At 40.5% G+C, this 20,671-nt stretch overlaps 1 protein-coding gene across 3 annotated transcripts; it reads left to right on the top strand.

Annotated features, from left to right (window-relative positions):
* The first annotated feature begins 1,563 nt into the window (after positions 1-1,563).
* LOC311080118 (kinesin-like protein KIF20A) lies at positions 1,564-17,248 on the top strand. Of its 3 annotated transcripts, XM_084109890.1 has the most exons (18): positions 1,564-1,837; positions 1,910-2,005; positions 3,082-3,201; positions 4,951-5,089; positions 5,660-5,844; positions 6,569-6,659; positions 6,724-6,897; positions 7,722-7,833; positions 7,926-7,988; positions 8,702-8,845; positions 8,918-9,080; positions 10,134-10,310; positions 11,304-11,443; positions 11,971-12,136; positions 14,644-14,755; positions 14,952-15,022; positions 15,094-15,213; positions 16,922-17,248. In XM_084109890.1, the coding sequence occupies exons 1-18, from the start codon at positions 1,733-1,735 to the stop codon at positions 17,165-17,167; spliced, it is 2,424 nt and encodes an 807-aa protein (XP_083966016.1). In that variant the 5' UTR covers positions 1,564-1,732; the 3' UTR covers positions 17,168-17,248. The 3 variants fall into 3 exon arrangements, with proteins under 3 accessions (XP_083966016.1, XP_083966014.1, XP_083966015.1); XM_084109888.1 differs by having other exon boundaries at positions 1,605-1,837; positions 8,702-9,080; XM_084109889.1 differs by having other exon boundaries at positions 1,746-2,005; positions 8,702-9,080.
* The last annotated feature ends 3,423 nt before the right edge of the window (positions 17,249-20,671 follow it).

The following is a 20,671-nucleotide window of genomic DNA, read 5'->3' as shown; positions in this document are numbered from 1 at the left end:
TCTCGGCCTCTGCTGTTTATTCACACACACACACGATCAGCTTCATTACTCGTAAAGATCTATGGGTCTTGGTCTTCTTTAGAACACAAACTTAAAGGAAAAGTTGCAATACTGATTCTTGTCTTGTTCTGAAGTAGAAACTACAGTAGTCAACATTTGAAGTCTTTCATCAAAGTTATACATGAATTTTGAACAATACCCGTTCTTGTATCAGGACAACTTTGAACTTTCTTTTTGATCCACTTCAAATGTTGACTACTGTAGTTCCAAACATGCGATTCAATGAAACACACTGAAAAATGAGTGTTGATGTATAAGATTGACAGAGTTATTTGTTTTTTCAGGTTTTTATGATTCTAAACAAATAAGTGTAAACCGTGACATAAAGATAAATGTGTGAAAGGGAAGTTAATATGGGCCTTTTCAAGCACCATAACTGAAGATCAATGATCATTTTCTTTGAAACAAACTTAAAAGGGAAAGTAGTTGCAATATTCACTATCGTTCTGCTGAAGAAATGAGTTTTAAACCTGCGATTCAATGAAACACTGAAAAATGAGTGATGTATAAGATGGGCAAAGACTTATTTTTTTCAGTTTTTAAATTTTTTTTAATGTTAAACACAAATAAGAGGTCAAACTGCCCAGAAGTATAGATAAACAGTGTGAAAGAAATTAAAAGACCTTTTCAAGGACCATAACTGAAGCTAAATGTCTTTCCCCAGTGAAATTATATATACAGTCTAATAATATTAGTTAACCATGATATTAACATGAACTAACAATGAGCAATACTTCACTTATTGATCTAGGATAATGTTAATTGTGATATTTAACACATTTATAATCAGAAGCAAGTTTACACACGCTTTACTAAATATGAATGTTTTTATTAAAGATTAATGCTGTAAAATTCAAGTGCTTTGTTAGTTACTGCATTAATGTTAAATGTGGAAGCTATATTCATGTAAACTTTAAAAAGCAGAACGTTTAATAATATGAGGAATTAATTAAATTAATGTGCAGCACTCACAAAACCTAAATTGTGAATTTATAAGAATATCAATATTTCGGTAACACTTTACAATAAGGTTCATTTGTTACTTTAGTTAACATGAACTAAGAATGAACAATACTTCTACAGCATTTATTAAACTTACTTAATATTAATTTCAACATTTACTAATACATTATTCAAATCAAAGATTGTATTTGTTAACATTAGTTAATGCACCGTGAACTAATATGAACAAACAATGAACAACTATTTTTATTAACTAACATTAAAGATTAATAAACACTAACAAATGTATTGCTCACGGTTAGTTCATGTTAGTTAATACATTAACCAATGAACTTTATTGTGAAGTGTTGCCAATATTTTAGGTTCAGGAAACCCTACCATCTTATTATATTATACACATTTAAAGCTAAATATATTGACAACTTTTAGTCACGAAAGCCCAGAATGCACCTGTGATTTGAAGTGAATCTACACCCTAATGAACTTACAGGTGTGCTGAATGTCTTTAAGAGCTGATTGATGAGCAGGTGTGGCTAATGCATTCTGGGTAAGATCTCACCTGAGCTATTAAAGCTCGTTTTCATGTCTGAAGCGGTTTCAAAAGTTTAATCTCCTCTAAGCCACTAACACACACAGATGTCAAGTTTGTGAAACTGAGCTTTCTTTAAGAACATAACTGTTATACGACAGTTTAATCCTGGCGACGGTTATGGATATGAATGAAGACACAGTGTTGGCGATGGAGTCGACGGCTTGTGAACCTCATCATGCGGCTCTTCCAGAACTTTCTGGAGTTTCCTCCATAACATCACAGGTTATAAGATTGCAAATCTGTTTATAACACATAATGTCCATCTTTATAGCGCTGTGTGGTGTTTGTGTGCAGAGCGAGAGTGCTGAGATCTCTGAGCAACAGCAGCTTCGAGTTTACTTAAAAGTTAGGCCTTTCAGTGAAGAAGAGCTGAGAAGCAATGAAGAACAGGTACGGTTAAGCTCAATCCAATGATGATGTTTGCGTTTCGGAAATGTAGGACTTTAAAGGGGTCCTATATGCCCTTTTCACAAGAATATAGTCTCTGATGTCCCCAGAGTGTGTATGTGAAGTTTTAGCTCAAAATACCCCACAGATGTGTGTTTATAACATGTTAAATGGTCACTTTTAATGGTGAGTAAAAACATGCAGTTTTCGTGTGTGTCCCTTTAAATGCAAATGAGCTGCTGCTTCTGACACAGAGGGCGGAGCTTCGCGAGCGCGCGCGTGCGTGTGTGTGTTAGCTTTTTAGCAGCTCCGATTACCTCACACACTGAACACTTCAAAAACGTTTAGCCTTTCATGTATAAACGTCGGACAATGATGGAGAGACTCAAAAAGAAGTGACATGTAAAAGCAACAGGACATTTCTGAATGGTTAGTTGATGAATTTATGAAGCTGAGTTAATTATCGTCTAGTCATTACCTTAACCCTTCAGCTACTACTAACTAATATAGAAACAAGCTTAACTAATTAGTAACTAATATCAACTAACAAATTATAAAGAACATTATCGTGTCTGAGACATAATCAGCCATAATTTTTACTCTGAATATAGTCATAAAATGCATCATTCCTTATAGTGATTAACACTTGAGTAACTATCTTAGTCCTAAATTTAGTATTACTTAATGATTATTAGTTAAGGTTGTTTCTATAATAATTAATAGTAGTGGCTGAAGTGTTAATGTAGTACTAATTAATCCTGTATAGTTACTTATTAATGACGGACCATTATTCTAAAGTGTTACCGAATATTCTGTCATGATAATCTATAAATCGTGTTCCTGGGGGCGGGGTTATGTAAACTTTAGGGTTAGTGATGTCACTTACCGTGAAGAAGCTCGTTGTAGTTCCTACCAGCCGTTTGTTGTAGTCCTTAAAAACGATTTCTGTAAAAGAAAATATCTCCCTTTGAACTTTGAGTGTCTTAACTTTAATGTTGCTGTTTGAGCATAAACATGTGCACACTAACTAAAGTTAGAAAAGTGAACTCATAATTAACCACCGCTTTCTCTCCTCTCAGGGCTGTGTTGTGTTGGAGGATTCGGAGAACATCTCTCTTCACGCTCCTAAAGGATCCGCCAGCATGAAGAGCAGCGAGAAGGGAATCGGTCAACAGGTCTACAAGTTCAGCTTCACACAGGTGAACGAGTTGAGCTTCATCGCGCAGGTGAACGAGTTTGAGTTGAGCTTCATCGCGCAGGTGAACGAGTTGAGCTTCGCGCAGGTGAACGAGTTCGAGTTGAGCTTTGCACAGGTGAACGAGTTGAGCTTCGTGCAGGTGAACTAGTTCGAGTTGAGCTCCATCGCGCAGGTGAACGGGTTCGAATTGAGCTTCGCGCAGGTGAACGAGTTGAGCTTCATCACACAGGTGAACGGGTTGAGCTTCGCGCAGGTGAACGGGTTGAGCTTCGCGCAGGTGAACGGGTTGAGCTTCGCGCAGGTGACCGAGTTGAGCTTCATCACACAGGTGACCGAGTTGAGCATCACACAGGTGAACGGGTTGAGCTTCGCGCAGGTGAACGGGTTGAGCTTCGCGCAGGTGAACGGGTTGAGCTTCGCGCAGGTGACCGAGTTGAGCATCACACAGGTGAACGGGTTGAGCTTCGCGCAGGTGAACGGGTTGAGCTTCGTGCAGGTGAACGGGTTGAGCTTCGCGCAGGTAAACGAGTTGAGCTTCGCGCAGGTGAACGGGCTGAGCTTCGCGCAGGTGAACGGGCTGAGCTTCGCGCAGGTGAACGGGCTGAGCTTCGCGCAGGTGAACGGGCTGAGCTTCGCGCAGGTGAACGGGCTGAGCTTCGCGCAGGTGAACGGGCTGAGCTTCGCGCAGGTGAACGGGCTGAGCTTCGCGCAGGTGAACGGGCTGAGCTTCGCGCAGGTGAACGGGCTGAGCTTCGCGCAGGTGAACGGGCTGAGCTTCACGCAGGTGACCGAGTTGAGCTTCGCGCAGGTGAACGAGTTGAGCTTCATCACACAGGTGAACGGGTTGAGCTTCATCACACAGGTGAACGGGTTGAGCTTCGCACAGGTGAACGAGTTGAGCTTCATCACACAGGTGACCGAGTTGAGCTTCGCACAGGTGAACGGGTTGAGCTTCATCACACAGGTGAACGGGTTGAGCTTCGCGCAGGTGACCGAGTTGAGCTTCGCGCAGGTGACCGAGTTGAGCTTCGCACAGGTGAACGAGTTGAGCTTCGCACAGGTGAACGAGTTGAGCTTCGCGCAGGTCACCGAGTTGAGCTTCATCACACAGGTGACCGAGTTGAGCATCACACAGGTGAACGAGTTCGAGTTGAGCTCCCACAGGTGAACGAGTTGAGCTTCGCGCAGGTGACCGAGTTGAGCTTCATCACACAGGTGACCGAGTTGAGCTTCGCGCAGGTCACCGAGTTGAGCTTCATCACACAGGTGAACGAGTTGAGCTTCGCGCAGGTCACCGAGTTGAGCTTCATCACACAGGTGAACGAGTTCGAGTTGAGCTCCCACAGGTGAACGGGTTGAGCTTCGCGCAGGTGACCGAGTTGAGCTTCGCACAGGTGAACGAGTTCGAGTTGAGCTCCCACAGGTGAACGGGTTGAGCTTCGCGCAGGTGAACGAGTTGAGCTTCACACTTTTTCGCGCACAAGAGGTCGGAAAAGACACTCAATGTAAGATATTTAGAGCTGAATTAAAAGGGTTATGCATGAAATTGAGTTATTTTGAATTTAAGTTGAAAGAGTGAGGAATGTGGTTAAATTAAATTACTGGATTTAATCATTAAATGGTAAAGGTAAATGAAATGAAAACTAATAATGTCCCAAGTATAATTTAGGGCTTTGGGTCATTTTAACCCGTGAGGGAAGGATGAGGGTTTAAAGGGGTGTTTTTTGTTTTGTTTTTTAACGAAATGCAGATCTTTGGGCCGAAGTGCTCCCAGACCGAGTTTTTTGAAGGCACCATCAGCTCACAGGTGCACGAGTTCCTTCATGGCAAAAGCGCATTGGTGTTCAGTTACGGAGTGACCAATGCTGGGAAAACATACACCATCCAAGGTGAACTGAACATTAATAAACACTCATTCTTCTGATGTGTTCAAGTCCTCCTGAGATTGTATTTACAAGGTCATGTCACTTTCGAGTAAGATGGAGTACTTTCTCTTAATTACACACAAATACAGCAAGGTTCTTAATCTACTTCCAGAAAATGAAGGAATGTGCATCAAGTGTCTTTTTTTTTTTTAATTAATTCATGAAGACACTGTAAACATTGTTATATTGTTATATTAATGCTATCATGTCCTGTGCAGGCAATCGGCTCACTTCGTTGTAAATTCTAGCAGTATCACGGCTAAATGCCTTTAAATATTGTGGTATTCCACCATGTTTCTCACTGGGCACGTAAAGATCGGGGCTTAAAGAAAATCCCGAGCTCCCCACTCGCATTTACGACATTGTGGTGGCAATCTTTACGACATGACTTGAACGCACCATTTTATGGAAGGTCAAAAGTGCCAAAACATGTGAAACTCATGTAAACATGCACATTTTGGCCCTTTTGGCCTTCCATACCACTTGACGCATGTACTCTTTGACGTCATCGCCTGTGAAACGGTCCGGTTCAAGGTTCCCAGAAGGACCCGGGGATCCTGCCGCGCGCGCTGGATGTGGTGTTCCGGCACGTGGCGGGCCGCCAGTACGAGCACGCGGACCTGAAGCCGTTCCTGAGCTCGGATGTGCAGAAACTGGACTCGGAACAAGTCAAAGTGGAGAAGAGTTCCAAGGCAGCGCTCTTCAGTTTACTCAAAGAGGTGCGAGCTTCAAAACCGGACGATTTTTGGTTTCCCAAAACATGCATTTGTAATGCTTGTTTTTGGTTAGCCAGGAACGTTTTTCATTATGGAAATATAATATATTTATATATTTTTATTTTTATATATATATATATATATATATATATATATATATATATATATATATATATATATATATATATATATATATATATATATATATATATATATATAAAATATTTTTTTGATTGCAGTAACGCCCTATTAACCTTTTTCTTTACTACGTGCCCATCAATAAATATGAAGTTACAAACCCACGTATACTTGTGATCTGTATGCTTTCCATACTACAACATTTTTAGCTATACAATTGGATTTATCTGAAATTATAATGCATTTTTTACTGATCCAATCCAGGTTGTAATGAACTGTCGCAAAATATAGGCCTATGTGGTTTATGAAAAATGACCCATTTCAGCATAACATATGGTTATAAAATGAAACCTAAAAATAATCTGCAGGAACATCCAAGCTAGTTTTCTCATCAGTTTGAGACATACTCTATTAAAGATGGTTCTTTAATGCTTGGCTAACTAGAAGACACTGGCCAGGTTTAATTGCGCCGGTTGTAATGCTGCGTTAATGTTTCTCACTGTAATCCTGCAACGTTCCTCCACTAATGAACAGGTTCTTAAACTCGTCGTGTTAAAGCTTAATCACTGTGTGGCTTCTCTCTCCTCAGGATCCTGAACCCACAAGATCCAGTCGAAGCAGAAGCTCGAACTCCTCCGTCAACAGTTTGTCGTTCTCCGGTGTTTCGTATGACCATACAGGTATAAGCGGTTACGACGGCTAAACGTGTGTGTTAGCGTGTTTAATCTCTGGCGTGTCTCCCAGTGGACAGTGCCGACGTCACGGCTGATGAAGGCCTGTACTGCGTCTGGGTGGCGTTTTACGAGATCTACAACGAACACGTGTACGACCTGCTCCAGCCGGGCCCCGCCAGCAGAACCAGGAGACGGCCCGCGCTGAGAGTGTGTGAGGACAGCACCGGGAGCTCCTACATCAGAGGTACGGTCCGTACGGGTGTGTGTGTGCCTGTAACCGTCTGGTGATCTCCGCATGTCGTCACAAATGACCGTTTTTTTTTGGGGGGGGGGGGGGGGGGTTTCGATTAATGTACTATTTTAGTTCAATCATGTTTTTATTTATTTTATATTTTGTATTTTTTTTAGGGGATTTATGGTACTAAATTATATTTTCACGATTTATAATCCATTTATTCACTTTGAGCATAGACCTGAAAATTTAATTTCCAACTTAAACTGTGGTAAATCTTGAATGCTTTAGAGCGACAGACTGAAGTTCGATCACTTTTCCAAGACGACACTTGGCAGATTATTGCTGAAGTTTTAAAGTGAATGTAAAAAAATTACAGAATTTTACGTTTATTATGAAAATGTGCAAAAATATTTACTTTTTATATATATACTTAATCTCTTTGTGAAATATATATTTTCAAAAACATGTTTTACTCTAAAACTGAGAAAACAGTTTCTAAACAAAAATGAGGTTGATATCTCAGTAAATGATCTTTCAGTGAGAGTGTGTTCGGCTGCAGTACCAAACGCTTCCACTAGAGGAAACTCGTCTCATTCATTTTCAATGCGCTAATTTTGACCGCGAGGAGCACAAGTGTGACTGTTGTTTACAGGACCATTTAACCTGTTCGAATCATGTCCATGATTGTTGTTTTGTTCACACAGCAAGTGCCAAATCCTTCAAGTTTCGGACCATTCCGATGAAGAAAAAATACCTAAATACTAATAAAATACTAACCCTGACCGAAGAGCACCAGAGGGTTAAAAGACTCTGAAGTGTGTGTCTCGTTGTAGATCTGCGATGGGTTAATGTGCAGAACGCTGAGGAGGCCAGTAAAGTGTTGCGCGTGGGCAATAAGAACAGAAGCGCAGCCGCGACCAAGATGAACCAGTCGTCCAGCAGAAGGTCATCATGGGTCTGATATCCTGATCCATGGGTCTGATTAGTACTGAATATATATTTCCATGCAAAAGCAAAACCTCTGGTCTGTTTTACAGTCACAGTATCTTCACCATCAAACTGATCCGCCTCGACGGAGCAGATGTTCAGGGACTGTCGGAGTAAGTGAACTGCAAAACATATGATCAAGAAGTTATGAAAACATATTTTTACATTGCTATATCGCATAAGAAATGTTGAAAATTGCTTAACTTATTTTGATAAGTTATACAAAGTCAGTTTAATGTAATTTTAGTTGAAATGACTTGAATGTACTTGAATTTAAAGTCCCACTGTAGTCAATTTTGTCCCTTAACTCTGATCACCAAAATTACATTTGTTTTTACCTTGAAAAAAGTCTTCATGCCTTAAAATATCTTGAATGTAACTCGACACCCTTGCCTCATTTAGTATGCGCGGTTCTATGAATATGCAAATGAGCCCCGCCTCCACTCTCTCAGCTCAGAGATCCACTGGTTGACGATCACACGTTGATCTGATTGGTTACAAGGTAGTTTGTGACGTCAGAAACACCAGCGATTTCAAAGCGTGTTTTTGAGACTGTCTTTGGTTCACTGCAGTTTTAAGGAGGAAATACTCAGCAATGGAGTCGACTTATGAATTTACACATGCTTTGTCTTAAAGCAGATTAAGAACACCACATAGACACAAACATTTTCACCACAGGGGGACTTTAAGCAATTTTCAACATTTGTTATACAAGATTCAACTAATTTAAGTAGAAATAACTTGAAAATCCAAGTTTATTGTACTTTTACACTTTCAAAGCATTTGCTTCTCTGAATTTTTAATGTCTTTCTTTCCTCTCATAAAGTCTTTCACTTTGTGACTTGGCCGGCTCCGAGAGATGCAACAAAACCAAAACGTTTGGGGAGCGTCTGAAAGAAGCTGGAAACATCAACAATTCCCTGCTGATTCTGGGCAAGTGTATCGCAGCGCTGAGGAACCAGAGTCACAGGTACTGGCGATCGCAGACGGAGAACCGCAGTTTACACGCTTCTGTTCTCATAACCGCGTCTGATCCTCGAAGGATGAAGAGTTACGTGCCCTTTCGCGAGAGCAAGCTGACCCGGCTCTTCCAGGGCATGTTCTGCGGGCGAGGACGGGCTTGCATGATCGTCAACATCAACCAGTGCGCCTCGACTTACGACGAAACCCTGCATGTGATGAAGTTCTCTGCGGTGGCCAAGCAGGTTTGGGGTCGATTACTGACATTATAACCAGGGTTTGAAACTTAACTTTCACTCACCAGCCAATTTGGCTACTAAATAGTTATGTTTGTAGGACAGATTCATAAGTTTACGGACAGTCATAGCTTGTTTAAGCAAACTGACCACGTCAACTAGTGATGGTCGATTTCGAAGCTTCTGAACCTTTTCCAATCATTTATTTGGAGCCAGTGATTCAGAGTGTGTATCAAACTACCAAAGTCATGTGATTTCAGTAAATGATGCTTCGTTATGTCATAACCAGCGTTGCCAATTTACAGACTTTTGTCACCTAGATTAGCGACTTCTCAGACCCATTTAGCATCTTTTTTTTGAAAGCAACTAGCAATGTTTTGGATTGCTGGTTAACACAGTCAGTCACTAAATCAAAAACCACTTTATTGGACATTCGGCTATATTAAAATTACAGTGTGTGAGCACGGACTAGGAGAGAAAACGGATGTAAACTGTCGACAGTTAGCGCATTACGCCATCTAGCGACATTTAGCGACTGTTTGAGCTAGCTTTAGCTACTTTCCATTGAAAATAGAACATAACGGTTTCCAAATGTCAATGATTCGCCGCTAGAGGGCGATGATCTCTGTGAACCCATGAACCAGTGTCTATATATGATTTTCACCTGATCTCAGATCAGTTTGATACATTTGTAGACATTTAATGGCATAAAGAGTTGTAGTTAAGTCTCTTACTGGTCTGATTAACCAAGCTCTTCATAAACAATAAGCTCTACAATTAATAAAATAAAACATTATAGAGACACTTCATATTTAGTGGTATCAGATGATTTAACTGCATTTAATAGATGACAGCTTCAGTGAAACTGCAGTTGGTTTGTAAAAGCTGTTTTTCTCCATGTTTTGACTGAGTTTTCGCTGCATTTACACTGTTTGACCAGCAGGGGTCGCCAGCGTGTGACGCTTCCATCAGTGAATCAATTGAATTGCTTTGGCAAAATGATTCAGTTTCAAAGCCTCATTTCTCCCATTGCCCGTGTCATCTGGGGTCTGTGTGTGTCAGGTGATACAGGTCATACCTCAGAGATCAATCGAGTCTCTCGCACCACGTCTGGTGGGTCTGGATGGGAAGCCGTTGCTGAGAAACGGAGTGATTGATGACCAGGCTGTGGATGAATATCTGTCGGAGGAAGAGTTGCTGGACGGAGACGAGGCCGACGTGTCCATATTACCCCAAGAGGTGCTGGAGCACTTCAACATAACTCTGTGCTCACACTGCAAAAACTTCTTACTTGGTATTTTTGTCTTGTTTCCAGTCCAAATATCAAAAAATTCTTCAAGATGCATATGATATTATGTCTTGTTTTCTGAGTATATAAATCAATATTAAGTGATTTTGTTTCTTTAAAAAAGCAAAATTATCTGCCAATGTGGTAAGAAAAATAATTTTAATGCAAACAGAAACAAGATTATTTCTCTTACCCCCACTGGCAGATAATTTTGCTTTTTTAAAGAAACAATCACTTTTGATTTATATTCCCAGAAAACAAGACGTATCGTATGGCATTTTACTACTTTAGTAAAGACATCATTTAAGAATGTTAGATATTTGGACTGAAAACAAGACAATTTTGGAGTCTCTAACTTGATCCCTCTAGCGCCACCAACTGTACAAATTGTCACTTATGTTTGTTAACTTTTGAAATGTAAGGCCTAGAAACAATCTTCTGATTCCTTGTTTCACGATGACTCGATTGCACCGCATGACGTCAGTTTTCGCCTCTTGAATTTTCCTAAAACAGTACTTTTTCAAACTCCTAGACTGTTGCTCCGGTTTTCATGAAAGTTGAACCAGATCATGCCACCAAAGTTATGGAATTCAAGTTGATTTGTCGAACTGTTTCTGAATGGTGCGCGAACGAATTTGAAATGGAGCACGCCAGAATGGACGCGAGGCTAGATCTCAGCAACGCTTTAGCGTATTCTGACCAAACTTGGTGTGTGTTATGACAACCATGACATGAGGTCACCTGCACAGTTTCAGCACAGTGCCACCTAGTGGTCAGGAGATATGCTCTTTTTGCTTAACTTCTGAACGGTTCTTTTTTGCCTATTGTAAAGATACTGGTCTTAGTTTCCTTGGGTCATACCGAGAACAAAAATGCCAAGTAAGAAAAGCGTTTTCTGCAGTGCAGAGATGGAAAGCTTTGCCATGTTTGTCGTTCTCTCGCAGGAGTTGTTGAACTTGGTGGAGAGCTTGCGGTCGAAGCTGATGGCCGAGCGCAGGAAGAATCTTCTTCAGGAGATTCAGATCCGGAAGGAGATGGGCGACGCGATGCTGCAGCAGATCACGGAGGCGGAGGAGCTGCACAGGTGACCAACCCGAGCGCGTCACCTTACGTAGGAACCTTCCATTCATACAGTATTATGAATTAAGGCCAGATAGTTTGAGGTCAATTTGTAAAGACTACACGCCTGCACACATTCAAACGCGCATACCTATAGACTAAACGCGTGATGCGCATGTGCACGCCGTCAGCATTTTCACATGCGTTTTTGAAGTTTACGCAGAGAATTTATTTTATTTTTCAATACTTGCACCTTGGATCCTGTTTCAAGGTTTGCGTTCTCGAGCTCCACTGTCGTGCGGATGAACGTCCAGAACACATTACACGTTTCTGTTAGAACAGTGTGTGTTAGCGGCCCCTAAGTTAATAACTAATGATCTTTGCAACGGAAGTCAATCAATCAAAACTAACTTTATCTGGACAATAACTTTATTCTAGATCTGCTGTAAAGCCAAATCTGTTACTGTAATCTCCTATTATCACTGTAAAGCTGCTTTGAAACGATCTATATTGTTAAAGCGCTGTATAAATGTTGACTTGACCTGTTTTCAGTCGTCAGCTGGAGGACCTGAAGGAGAGCTACGAGGAGAAGATGGACAGCACGTTTGAGATGTATAAAGAGGCGTTGAAAGAGCATGCGTACCAGTGCGCTCTGGAGAGACTGGAGGAGGATTACATCCCGTTAGACGAATACAGTGAAGAGCAAGAGCGAGCTAAGGCACACACACCTTTACATCTAAACCCCAGTGCTTGATGGGAATGTTTGAGCAGAGGTGGGCTTGTGTTTGTTTGCGCAGGTAAAATTACACCGATTCACATTGAAGGGGGGTGATTTCTATTAAGTGCTTGTGCACTTCTGACAGAGTAACAATCTAGTTATTTATTAATTGACAAATCTTATTTGTTAATGATAATGATAATAATGATGTCCAAGCACCAAAGGTACTAGTGTTCTTCCGCTCTGGAAGTCTATGGCAGCCCATAGAAAGGCTTGATGGAAAATTATGAAATTTGGCACACCGATAGAGGACAGTCTGAACTTTAACCAGAGGCGGACAGAGTACACAGCTACATTACTTGAGCAAAAGTACAGATACCCCTTGCTAAATTTCACTCAAGTACAAGTAAAAGTACTACAGTCAGATGTCTACTTAAGTAAAAGTACTAAAGTACTTGTTTTTAAAAGTACTTGAGTATCAAGAGTACAAGAGTAAATTTTCTAAATATTGCATTACTACTGCCACAGTGCTTACATTGGTAAACCCAGCAAACACTTGAAGCGAAAACTATCATTAACTTGTTCAGAAAATTGAAATAGTCTGGCGAGGTGGGGCCACGGGTTCGGGATGCGATATTTTTTTTCCCAGGATGGTAGGGGAAGACTCATGAATATTCATTAGGGAAGTCATCCCTGATTGGTCTGACCTACCCCTAACCCCACCCCTAAACCTACCAGTCACTGGGGTTAAGACCAATCAGGGATGACTTCCCTAATGAATATTCATGAGTCTTCCCCTACCATCCTGGGGAAAAAAATACTCCCGGGATGGACCTGCTGCGTCTTCATCCATGGTTTCGTCTCTTATCTAAATCTGACCATGGAGTTGACTTTGGCGGAAAGCTGAAGGTGATTGCTGATAGGCTGTCCCAATCAGTAGCGCCTGCACAATCCAATCACATTTGAGAGGGAAACAACAAATTGAGGGTTTCCGAGATGTTTCTTTTTTCCTTTTTTTTTTATTATTTTTTTTTTTTAGAAGTAACGGGTACTCACTGTTATGGATATAAATGTAGTGGAGTAAAGAGTACAATATTTGGCTCTCAAATGTACTTGAGTAAAGTCATGAGTACTCCCCAAAAATGATACTCGAGTAAAGTATAGATCCCTCAAAATTGTACTTAAGTACTGTACTCAAGTAAATGTACTCCATTACTGTCCGGCTCTGACTTTAACCACAGCAATTTTGGAGTCTCTAACTTGATCCCTCTAGCGCCAACAACTGTACAAATTGTCACTTATGTTTGTTAACTTTTGAAATGTAAGGCCTAGAAACAAAATCTTCTGATTTCGCATGACGTTTTCGCCACTTATATTTTCCTAAAACAGTACTTTTTCAAACTCCTAGACTGTTGGTCTGATTTTCATGAAAGTTGAACCAGATCATGCCACCAAAGTTATGGAATTCAAGTTGACTTGTCGAACTGTTTCTGAATGGTGCGCGAACGAATTTGAAATGGAGCACGCCAAAATGGACGCGAGGCTAGATCTCAGCAATGCTTTAGCGTATTCTGACCAAACTTGGTGTGTGTCATGACAACCATGACATGAGGTTACATGCACAGTTTCGGCACAGTGCCACCTAGTGGTCAGGAGATATGCTCTTTTTGCTTAACTTCTGAACGGTTCAGCCAAAAATCACTAAACTGGTCTCTAGATTCAGTGCAGCGTCTCAAGCAAAATCATATTGGCCATTTTGGGCATCTACCCTTTTTGTATTCTTTTAAAAGCAATCTTTTACGAACTCATTACAATATCGAAACAATATTATGAAACTGTGTTCGTCACCATGCCCTGAAGCAAATCAAAACGTTTCGCGGCAGTGCTACCTTGTCAAATGTTATAATGAAGTTTCAAAATATGCTAATAGCTTTTGATTTTTGCCTATTGTAAAGAAACTGTTCTTAATAGTTTCCTTGGGTCATACCGAGAACATATACCAATTTGCCGTAGTGTGCCAAACTTTCCGCCATTTTGATTCTTTAAAAACCTACTTTGTCAAACTCCAAGACCGTTTATCCGATTTTCAAAAAAAGGAAATTGTATCATCTCCAGACCATGCCGACACAGTTATGGATTTCGTGTTGATGGACTAAACCGCTTTTGTATTCTGCATCTTCACAGATTAAGGCATGGTGCCCAAACGACTCACACAATGCTTTGGCATATTGACACCAAACTTTGTCATTGTCACTTTACTCTGAACACACCATATCAATTTGGTCACAGCGCCACCTATTGGTTGAAAGTGATAAACCATTAAATCATTACTAATGAATATTTATAATTTTTCAGTAATTTAGCCTAAAATCATCTTAAGGTCTTTAATTGCTCATTGTTGCAGTTGGTCTGATGTTCCAGCCATGCTTGCATGTGTTCTCGTTTCTGTCTGCTTGGCCTCTTAATGACTGCTTGCAGTGGTTTAATCACTATCATTTTACTTGTAGGTGCTTGAGAAACGTGTATTTGAGTTGGAACAGAAATGCCGGTGTTCTGGTCCTCAACCCCTCAAACAGGACAACTCCATGCAGACAAGCCCCCTGCCGTCCATAGACCCAGGTATCGTGTGTGTGTGTGTGTAATCCTGACCATTTTTTTGGCCCCAATGGGAAACTGCTTATAAATCATACTTGATGTTTTTCAAAATGTAAAACTGCAGGAAGTTCTGTGACGATTGTTTAGGGGTAAAGATGTAATATACAGATTGTACAGTATAAAAATAATTCTCTGTATATGATCTCAATTAACTGTGCAGATGCAGAAAGGTATAAGATGCTGTACAAGGAAAAGTGTGCGGTGGAGAATCTGTGTGTGGAGAAGCAAGAGGTAAACGCACAACAGAGATGAAGAAATCCTGAAACTGCTGCAGAAACCTGAGTTCCTGCTTTGTGTTGTAGCTGATCGTGTCTCTCGAGCGGCGCATCAGCGAGTTGAACGAGACTCTTCAGGAAGCTGGCGAGAGCTATATGGAGAAACTTGCGGAGGTCCAAACTCTACAAAACAGACTCTCGAATCAGGTTAGAACACTTAGATAGACCTATGTGCTGACATAGACTGTACAAACTTATGGGCGTAGTGTGTGTGACGTCACTCGTCGTGTTTCTGAAGAGCATTTGTGAAACCCAAAGTGGGCGGAGCTGGCCGTCGCCATCTTGGCAGCGCGTCACTCCCGGAGAAACCGAAACGGGCAAAAAGGCGGATTAGCTGAGGTGAAGTGACGCTAACACAGCAGACAAACCTAGTAGTGACATCAGCGGCAAACCACCTGTCACTCAAGTGGCCACGCCCTTAAATAATAATTTAAAATGATTAAATTAATAGAATTTAAACGGATGAGTTATAAAAATATTCACCCCCTCACAGTCTTCATGGACAAAATTAGCTATATAGACTAGGGCTGCACGATATTGGGAAAAAATGTCATTGCGATATTTTATTTTTCTGCGAAATGAAATGAAATTAAATCTAATCTAATTTTTTCTTACAAACAAATATGGGGTAAGCACACTTACATTCTCATTTTAAATTATTTAAACATCAGAGTATTTAAATTAAAGTTATTTGTTTAACTTTAGGATATGGTTTGAATTGTTAACATTAGTTAATGAATCTAATAACTAACATGAACTTACCATGAGCAATACATCTGTATTTATTAATCTGTTTATCTTAGTTTATAAAAATACAGCTGTTCATTGTTTGGTAATGTTACTTCAGTGCATTAACTGTTAACACATACTGTACAACTTTTGATTTCAATAAGGCTATAGCCTAAATGTTGAAATGAACAATGTTGTAGAAGTGCAGTTTACTAATAGTAAATGTTAACTAATGTAGTTAAATAGTTTAATAAATAGAACATTATTGTAAAGTGTTACAGATTTTTTTTATACACCGATTCAGACGTCTCGTGAGTTCAGTGTTGGACAGGTCAGTTGTTTAAACCATTCATTAAATTGAATCGGTTCAAATGAATCATTAGTTCGGGAATCGGACGTGTACGGCACGCGTTGTGTAATTATCTCAGCAGTTTAGGATATCGCACAAGATTAGTCAACACAGAAAACATTTCATCACTGGATAGTTTTTTTTTTTTTCGACACCGTGTCAATTGATTTTGATTAATATGCGCGAGGGAGAGAGAGCAAGACAGCGCTCGTGTTTGAAGACTGTGAAGGTGAGCGCGCGCGGCCGGGGCTCTCGCTCTCGCTCTCGCTCGCTCGCTCACTCACTCACTCTCTCTCTCTCTCTCTCTCTCTCTCTCTCTCTCTCTCGCTCTCTCTCTGCTCGTTCTTATATGCGCCCTGTTAAACTGACAGGACTTAAAAACACATGCAAATGATAAACTTTCACTCTATGATGGTTAAGATGTGCAATTAATCCGCGAATCACATGCATCAAGGGCCGGGGAGCAGCTGGCCCGTACGGTTAATGAATAACGGATCAGCCTACATCACACATCCTGCGATGTGACTATCGTGGATTCGCACATCGCGATATCGATGCTTAAACGACACATCGTGCAGCCCTAATATAGACCAACACCACTTTTTGTACCAGGCTGTAAACGTGTTTTATTCTGCTGTAAAGTTGGGCATTTTAACATTCTGCAGCCGGTCTCTAGTGGCCAGTGGATGAACTGCAGTTTAAGTCTTCCGTGTTGGACCCGAGAGACGGGAAGGTTTCCGCTCGTCCTGAGAGCTGTGTGTGTGTGTGTGTTGACAGGAGCAGAAAGCGGAGTGTTTGGAGAGCGATGCCAGCGCTCGAGAGCAGGAGATCGAGCGTCTGCGTGAGGAGGTGAAGCGTGCGAGTGCCGGGTCGTCTCGGGCGAGTGTGTGTGTCGGGTCTCGTCCGCGGTGTGGTCTTCTGCTCAACATTAAAGAGTCCATGACTCCTCCGTCGACTGGGAGTCTCTGCCGCACCATCAGGAAGTCTGTGAGAGCCACGACTCTGAGGAAGAAGCCCAGCTGATCATGAACTGGAGCACTGTGTGTGTGTTCAACGTTTCTACTAAGGTTTTTATTTGTGTAATAAAAGTGTTTTAAATCTTTTTCCACGTTTTTTTAATCTCTTTTTGACTCTTTCCAACTTATATTAGTGATTCTGTAATGGTGATCAACAGGGCCCAGCTGTTCAAACGTGTTCTGATGTGATTTTGGCTTTTGGGATTGCAGCATATCTTGAAAATGGGTTGTTCAAGGAATCAGATGAGAGTTAATCAAGCTATCTAAGATTGTTCAAAACTTTAGTAAGATTTAAATACCTCCTGTAGTCAATGATTTTATCCCTTAAAACTCCTCTTTGATCACCAAAATGACTTGTCTGTTCCTTAAATTTGCTTAATATATCTTGAATGTAACTACACCTCATTTAGTATTTGCGGTTCTATGAATATGTAAATGAGTCCCGCCTCCACTCACTCACAGCCAGACAGTGATGACACAACTGAGCGAACGCTGCTATGGATCCGCTTACCCAGAACTATCACTGAGGCAGATTTGAAGAAAATTACTGTCGTTTTGCAAATAAATGAGTTACATATTACTAACATATCATGTAAGCTTTATGGTACACCTCATTCAAGGGAATTTATAGTAATTTAGTGTTAATGCTAATCAGGCTTGGGTATGCAGAGCTTATATGGACCGCACGCCACTGCTGTAAAGTAAAAGAGATTTGGGTGCCATACAATAAATCCCCCAAACTGATGTACTAATGTTACAATCCCTGCTTGGGACTTCTGTTCTGTTTTTGTTCCGATTTCCAGTTAAGATTGTAGTCGGTTTGTCGTTTTCTGCGTGTTTGCCGTTCATCCCTGTCTGAATTGAAGTCTTTTGCTGCGTCCCAATTCACATGCTATAGAATCCAAAATTAGAATTAGTGTACCAAATAGTGGTATGTTGAAATGATCATTCCAAATATGGTCAATCCTTAGTTGCAGATCCATGCGCACTCTGATATTTCGACTAAAGTTTCCCACAACCCATTGCGCGTTAGACGAGGATTCGATTCGAACTACAAACATGGCGGATCTGCGAGACGACCGTTAAAAGTAGAGAGGTTTGAGTGACAGTAACCTGACGAAAGGATATTTATTTAATGTTATTTACAATATATTTTATCTGCAGCAGTATTGAACTTGAATTAATATACGGCTGGTCTTTAACTATTAAATGCATCATTACACGAGGAGTCTCCGAAAGACCCACGACTAGCAGATCAACAACAACGGCTGCATTTCTCTCCGAAACGGTAGGAAATTCAATCAAATTGAACGTTGGGGATTTTAACTTTGACAAGATGATTGACAGGTCAGTTTAAACGGTGACAGGGAGCAAGACGCAATTATGATGTAGTTTGTACCAAATCTTATGCTACTCATTCAAAAGTATACTCTTCACAAAACTGTACTTTAAGGCGTAGCATAGGCGAAGTGTGACGCAGCGGTTGTGTTTCCCTTGTTAAGTATCTGGTGTATTTTATGGTTGTTTAGTGTGTTGTTTTCAGTTCAGTTTAGTGACAGGAAAAACGAAGTTTCGAAACTTGAAAAAAAACTGAAATTGCTTGGCAGAATGATTCCAGAGAATGTCTAATAATGCGAGAAGTTTCACTCTCAGTACACTTCCGGCTTCTGAACTGGTTGCAGTTCCACTCTGGCTCCACATGAGGGCGCTCACAGGACGAGTGCCGAATGAATGGAGGTCTATGGCGCTATACACATCAAAATCCACTTTTCTCAGGATATAATTTTTTGTCTAGTAATTTGAATGTTGTATTCGAAAGGAGATGCAAAGAAATTACACACTGCGGGGTGTTAGATTTTTTAGAGTCACTTATTTGCTTTAAAAAGTCTTTTAAAGTGTCAATGACGTCATACACATCGTACGACCAGAGATACTGCTTAAAGGAGAAGTTCACTTTTAAAATGAAAATTCTGTCATCATATAATCACCCTCATGTTGTTTCAAACCTGTATGAATTTCTTTCTTCTGCTGAACAGAAAGGAAGATATTTAGAAGAATGTCAGTAACCAGACAGTTTTTGGGTCCCATTGACTTCCATAGTATATTTTTTTCCTACTATGGAAGTCAATGGGACCCAAAAACTGCCTGGTTACTGATATTCTTCTAAATAACGGCAATCCTTCACTCACTCACGCTCTGCACTTTCTTTTCACTCGAGGCATCGACAACACAGCTGACGCAGGTAAACACACGTGCTAGAAGAGTTTTTGTTTTGTTTGTTTCTGGTCCCGCTTCGGATGCCACGATGCCATCAAGCGGTATCTCTGGTCGTAATCAGTCCTTCACTGACCAATCAGCATTCATTAGCAGAATGCTAGCGTGTTATGGGCAACAACAACTCAACTTGTAAGAAATCGAAAGGACATAAGTACTCGTTCATTCAACTTTCGACCTATAACCCATGTTGAACTTGCAAAACTTAGAATCAAATCTGAGATTTCTCAACGGCAATCGGATGAAAGAGACGAATTTAGCCGTTTAGCCCCATAGACTCCCATTCATTCTGCACTCATGGGCGATCGCCCCCAGTGGAACTCTGGTGGAACTACAACCAAAATTCGGTACAATAGGACTTAATAGGGAGTGGGCAGGCTCTCCGTAGACGGGCTCTGATGATTCACTGTTTGGCGCCACACGCTGGCGACCCCTGCTGGTCAAACAGTGTAAATGCAGCGACAACTCGGTCAAAACATGGAGAAAAACACCTTTTACAAACCAATTGCAGTTTCACTGAAGTTGTCATCTATTAAATGCAATTAACAAATCATCTAATACCACTAAATATGAAGTGTCTCTATAATGCGTATTAAATTGTAGACCTGAATTCACAATTTCGGAAAAATGATGTGATATTATTATACAGGCCTATGTGTACGCCAAAATAAATATGAATTTCCTTCCACGGTCATAGACATAACCTGAGATATGGATATGGTGAAGTGGTACAATTTAAAATGGACTTTTCCTTATACTTTTAATTAGGATCTAAATTCCATATATGTTTCTTACCTTAGTGTCGTCACTCTGTAAATGACTTTATAATCTGTCCCAACTAGTGTTTATCATCCTGTTCCACTTTACTGTTATGGGAGAGTGGGAAAAATTATTGTGTAACAATTATTTTGAATTGCTTTATATTGTTTGATACACTAATCCACATAAAACACATCAAATAAAATAAAAATTGACCATTAAGTGAACTTTTACTTTTTTATTAACCAGATTCATCTAATTTTCCTTAATTGAAGCTCAGCCATTCATATGGATATAATGAAAAAGCTTAACTGTCCCACTAATTCTAATTTACATTTATTTAAAATGTTAGATATTCTAATTACCCTTTTCCCCTTCAACAAGACCATTTTAAATAGTCATGCCGTCTAATCTCAAATAAAACGTGTGAATATTACACAACCTCTTCACTGATTAAAATGCTTGCATATAAAGAAAA

This window comes from Abramis brama, assembly GCF_963993115.1.
Source record: "Abramis brama genome assembly, chromosome: 3".
NCBI lineage: Eukaryota > Metazoa > Chordata > Actinopteri > Cypriniformes > Leuciscidae > Abramis > Abramis brama.
Note: the sequence above shows the minus strand (reverse complement) of the source record. Positions and strands in the feature narration are given on the sequence as shown.

Bases quoted from the DNA above. Each gene is read 5' to 3' on its own strand.
- LOC311080118 (XM_084109888.1), top strand. From the start codon at position 1,733: ATGGATATGAATGAAGACACAGTGTTGGCGATGGAGTCGACGGCTTGT. The intron at 6,898-7,721 runs GTACGGTCCGTA...GTCTCGTTGTAG, and splicing joins CGGGAGCTCCTACATCAGAG to ATCTGCGATGGGTTAATGTG. The intron at 15,214-16,921 runs GTTAGAACACTT...GTGTGTTGACAG, and splicing joins AAAACAGACTCTCGAATCAG to GAGCAGAAAGCGGAGTGTTT.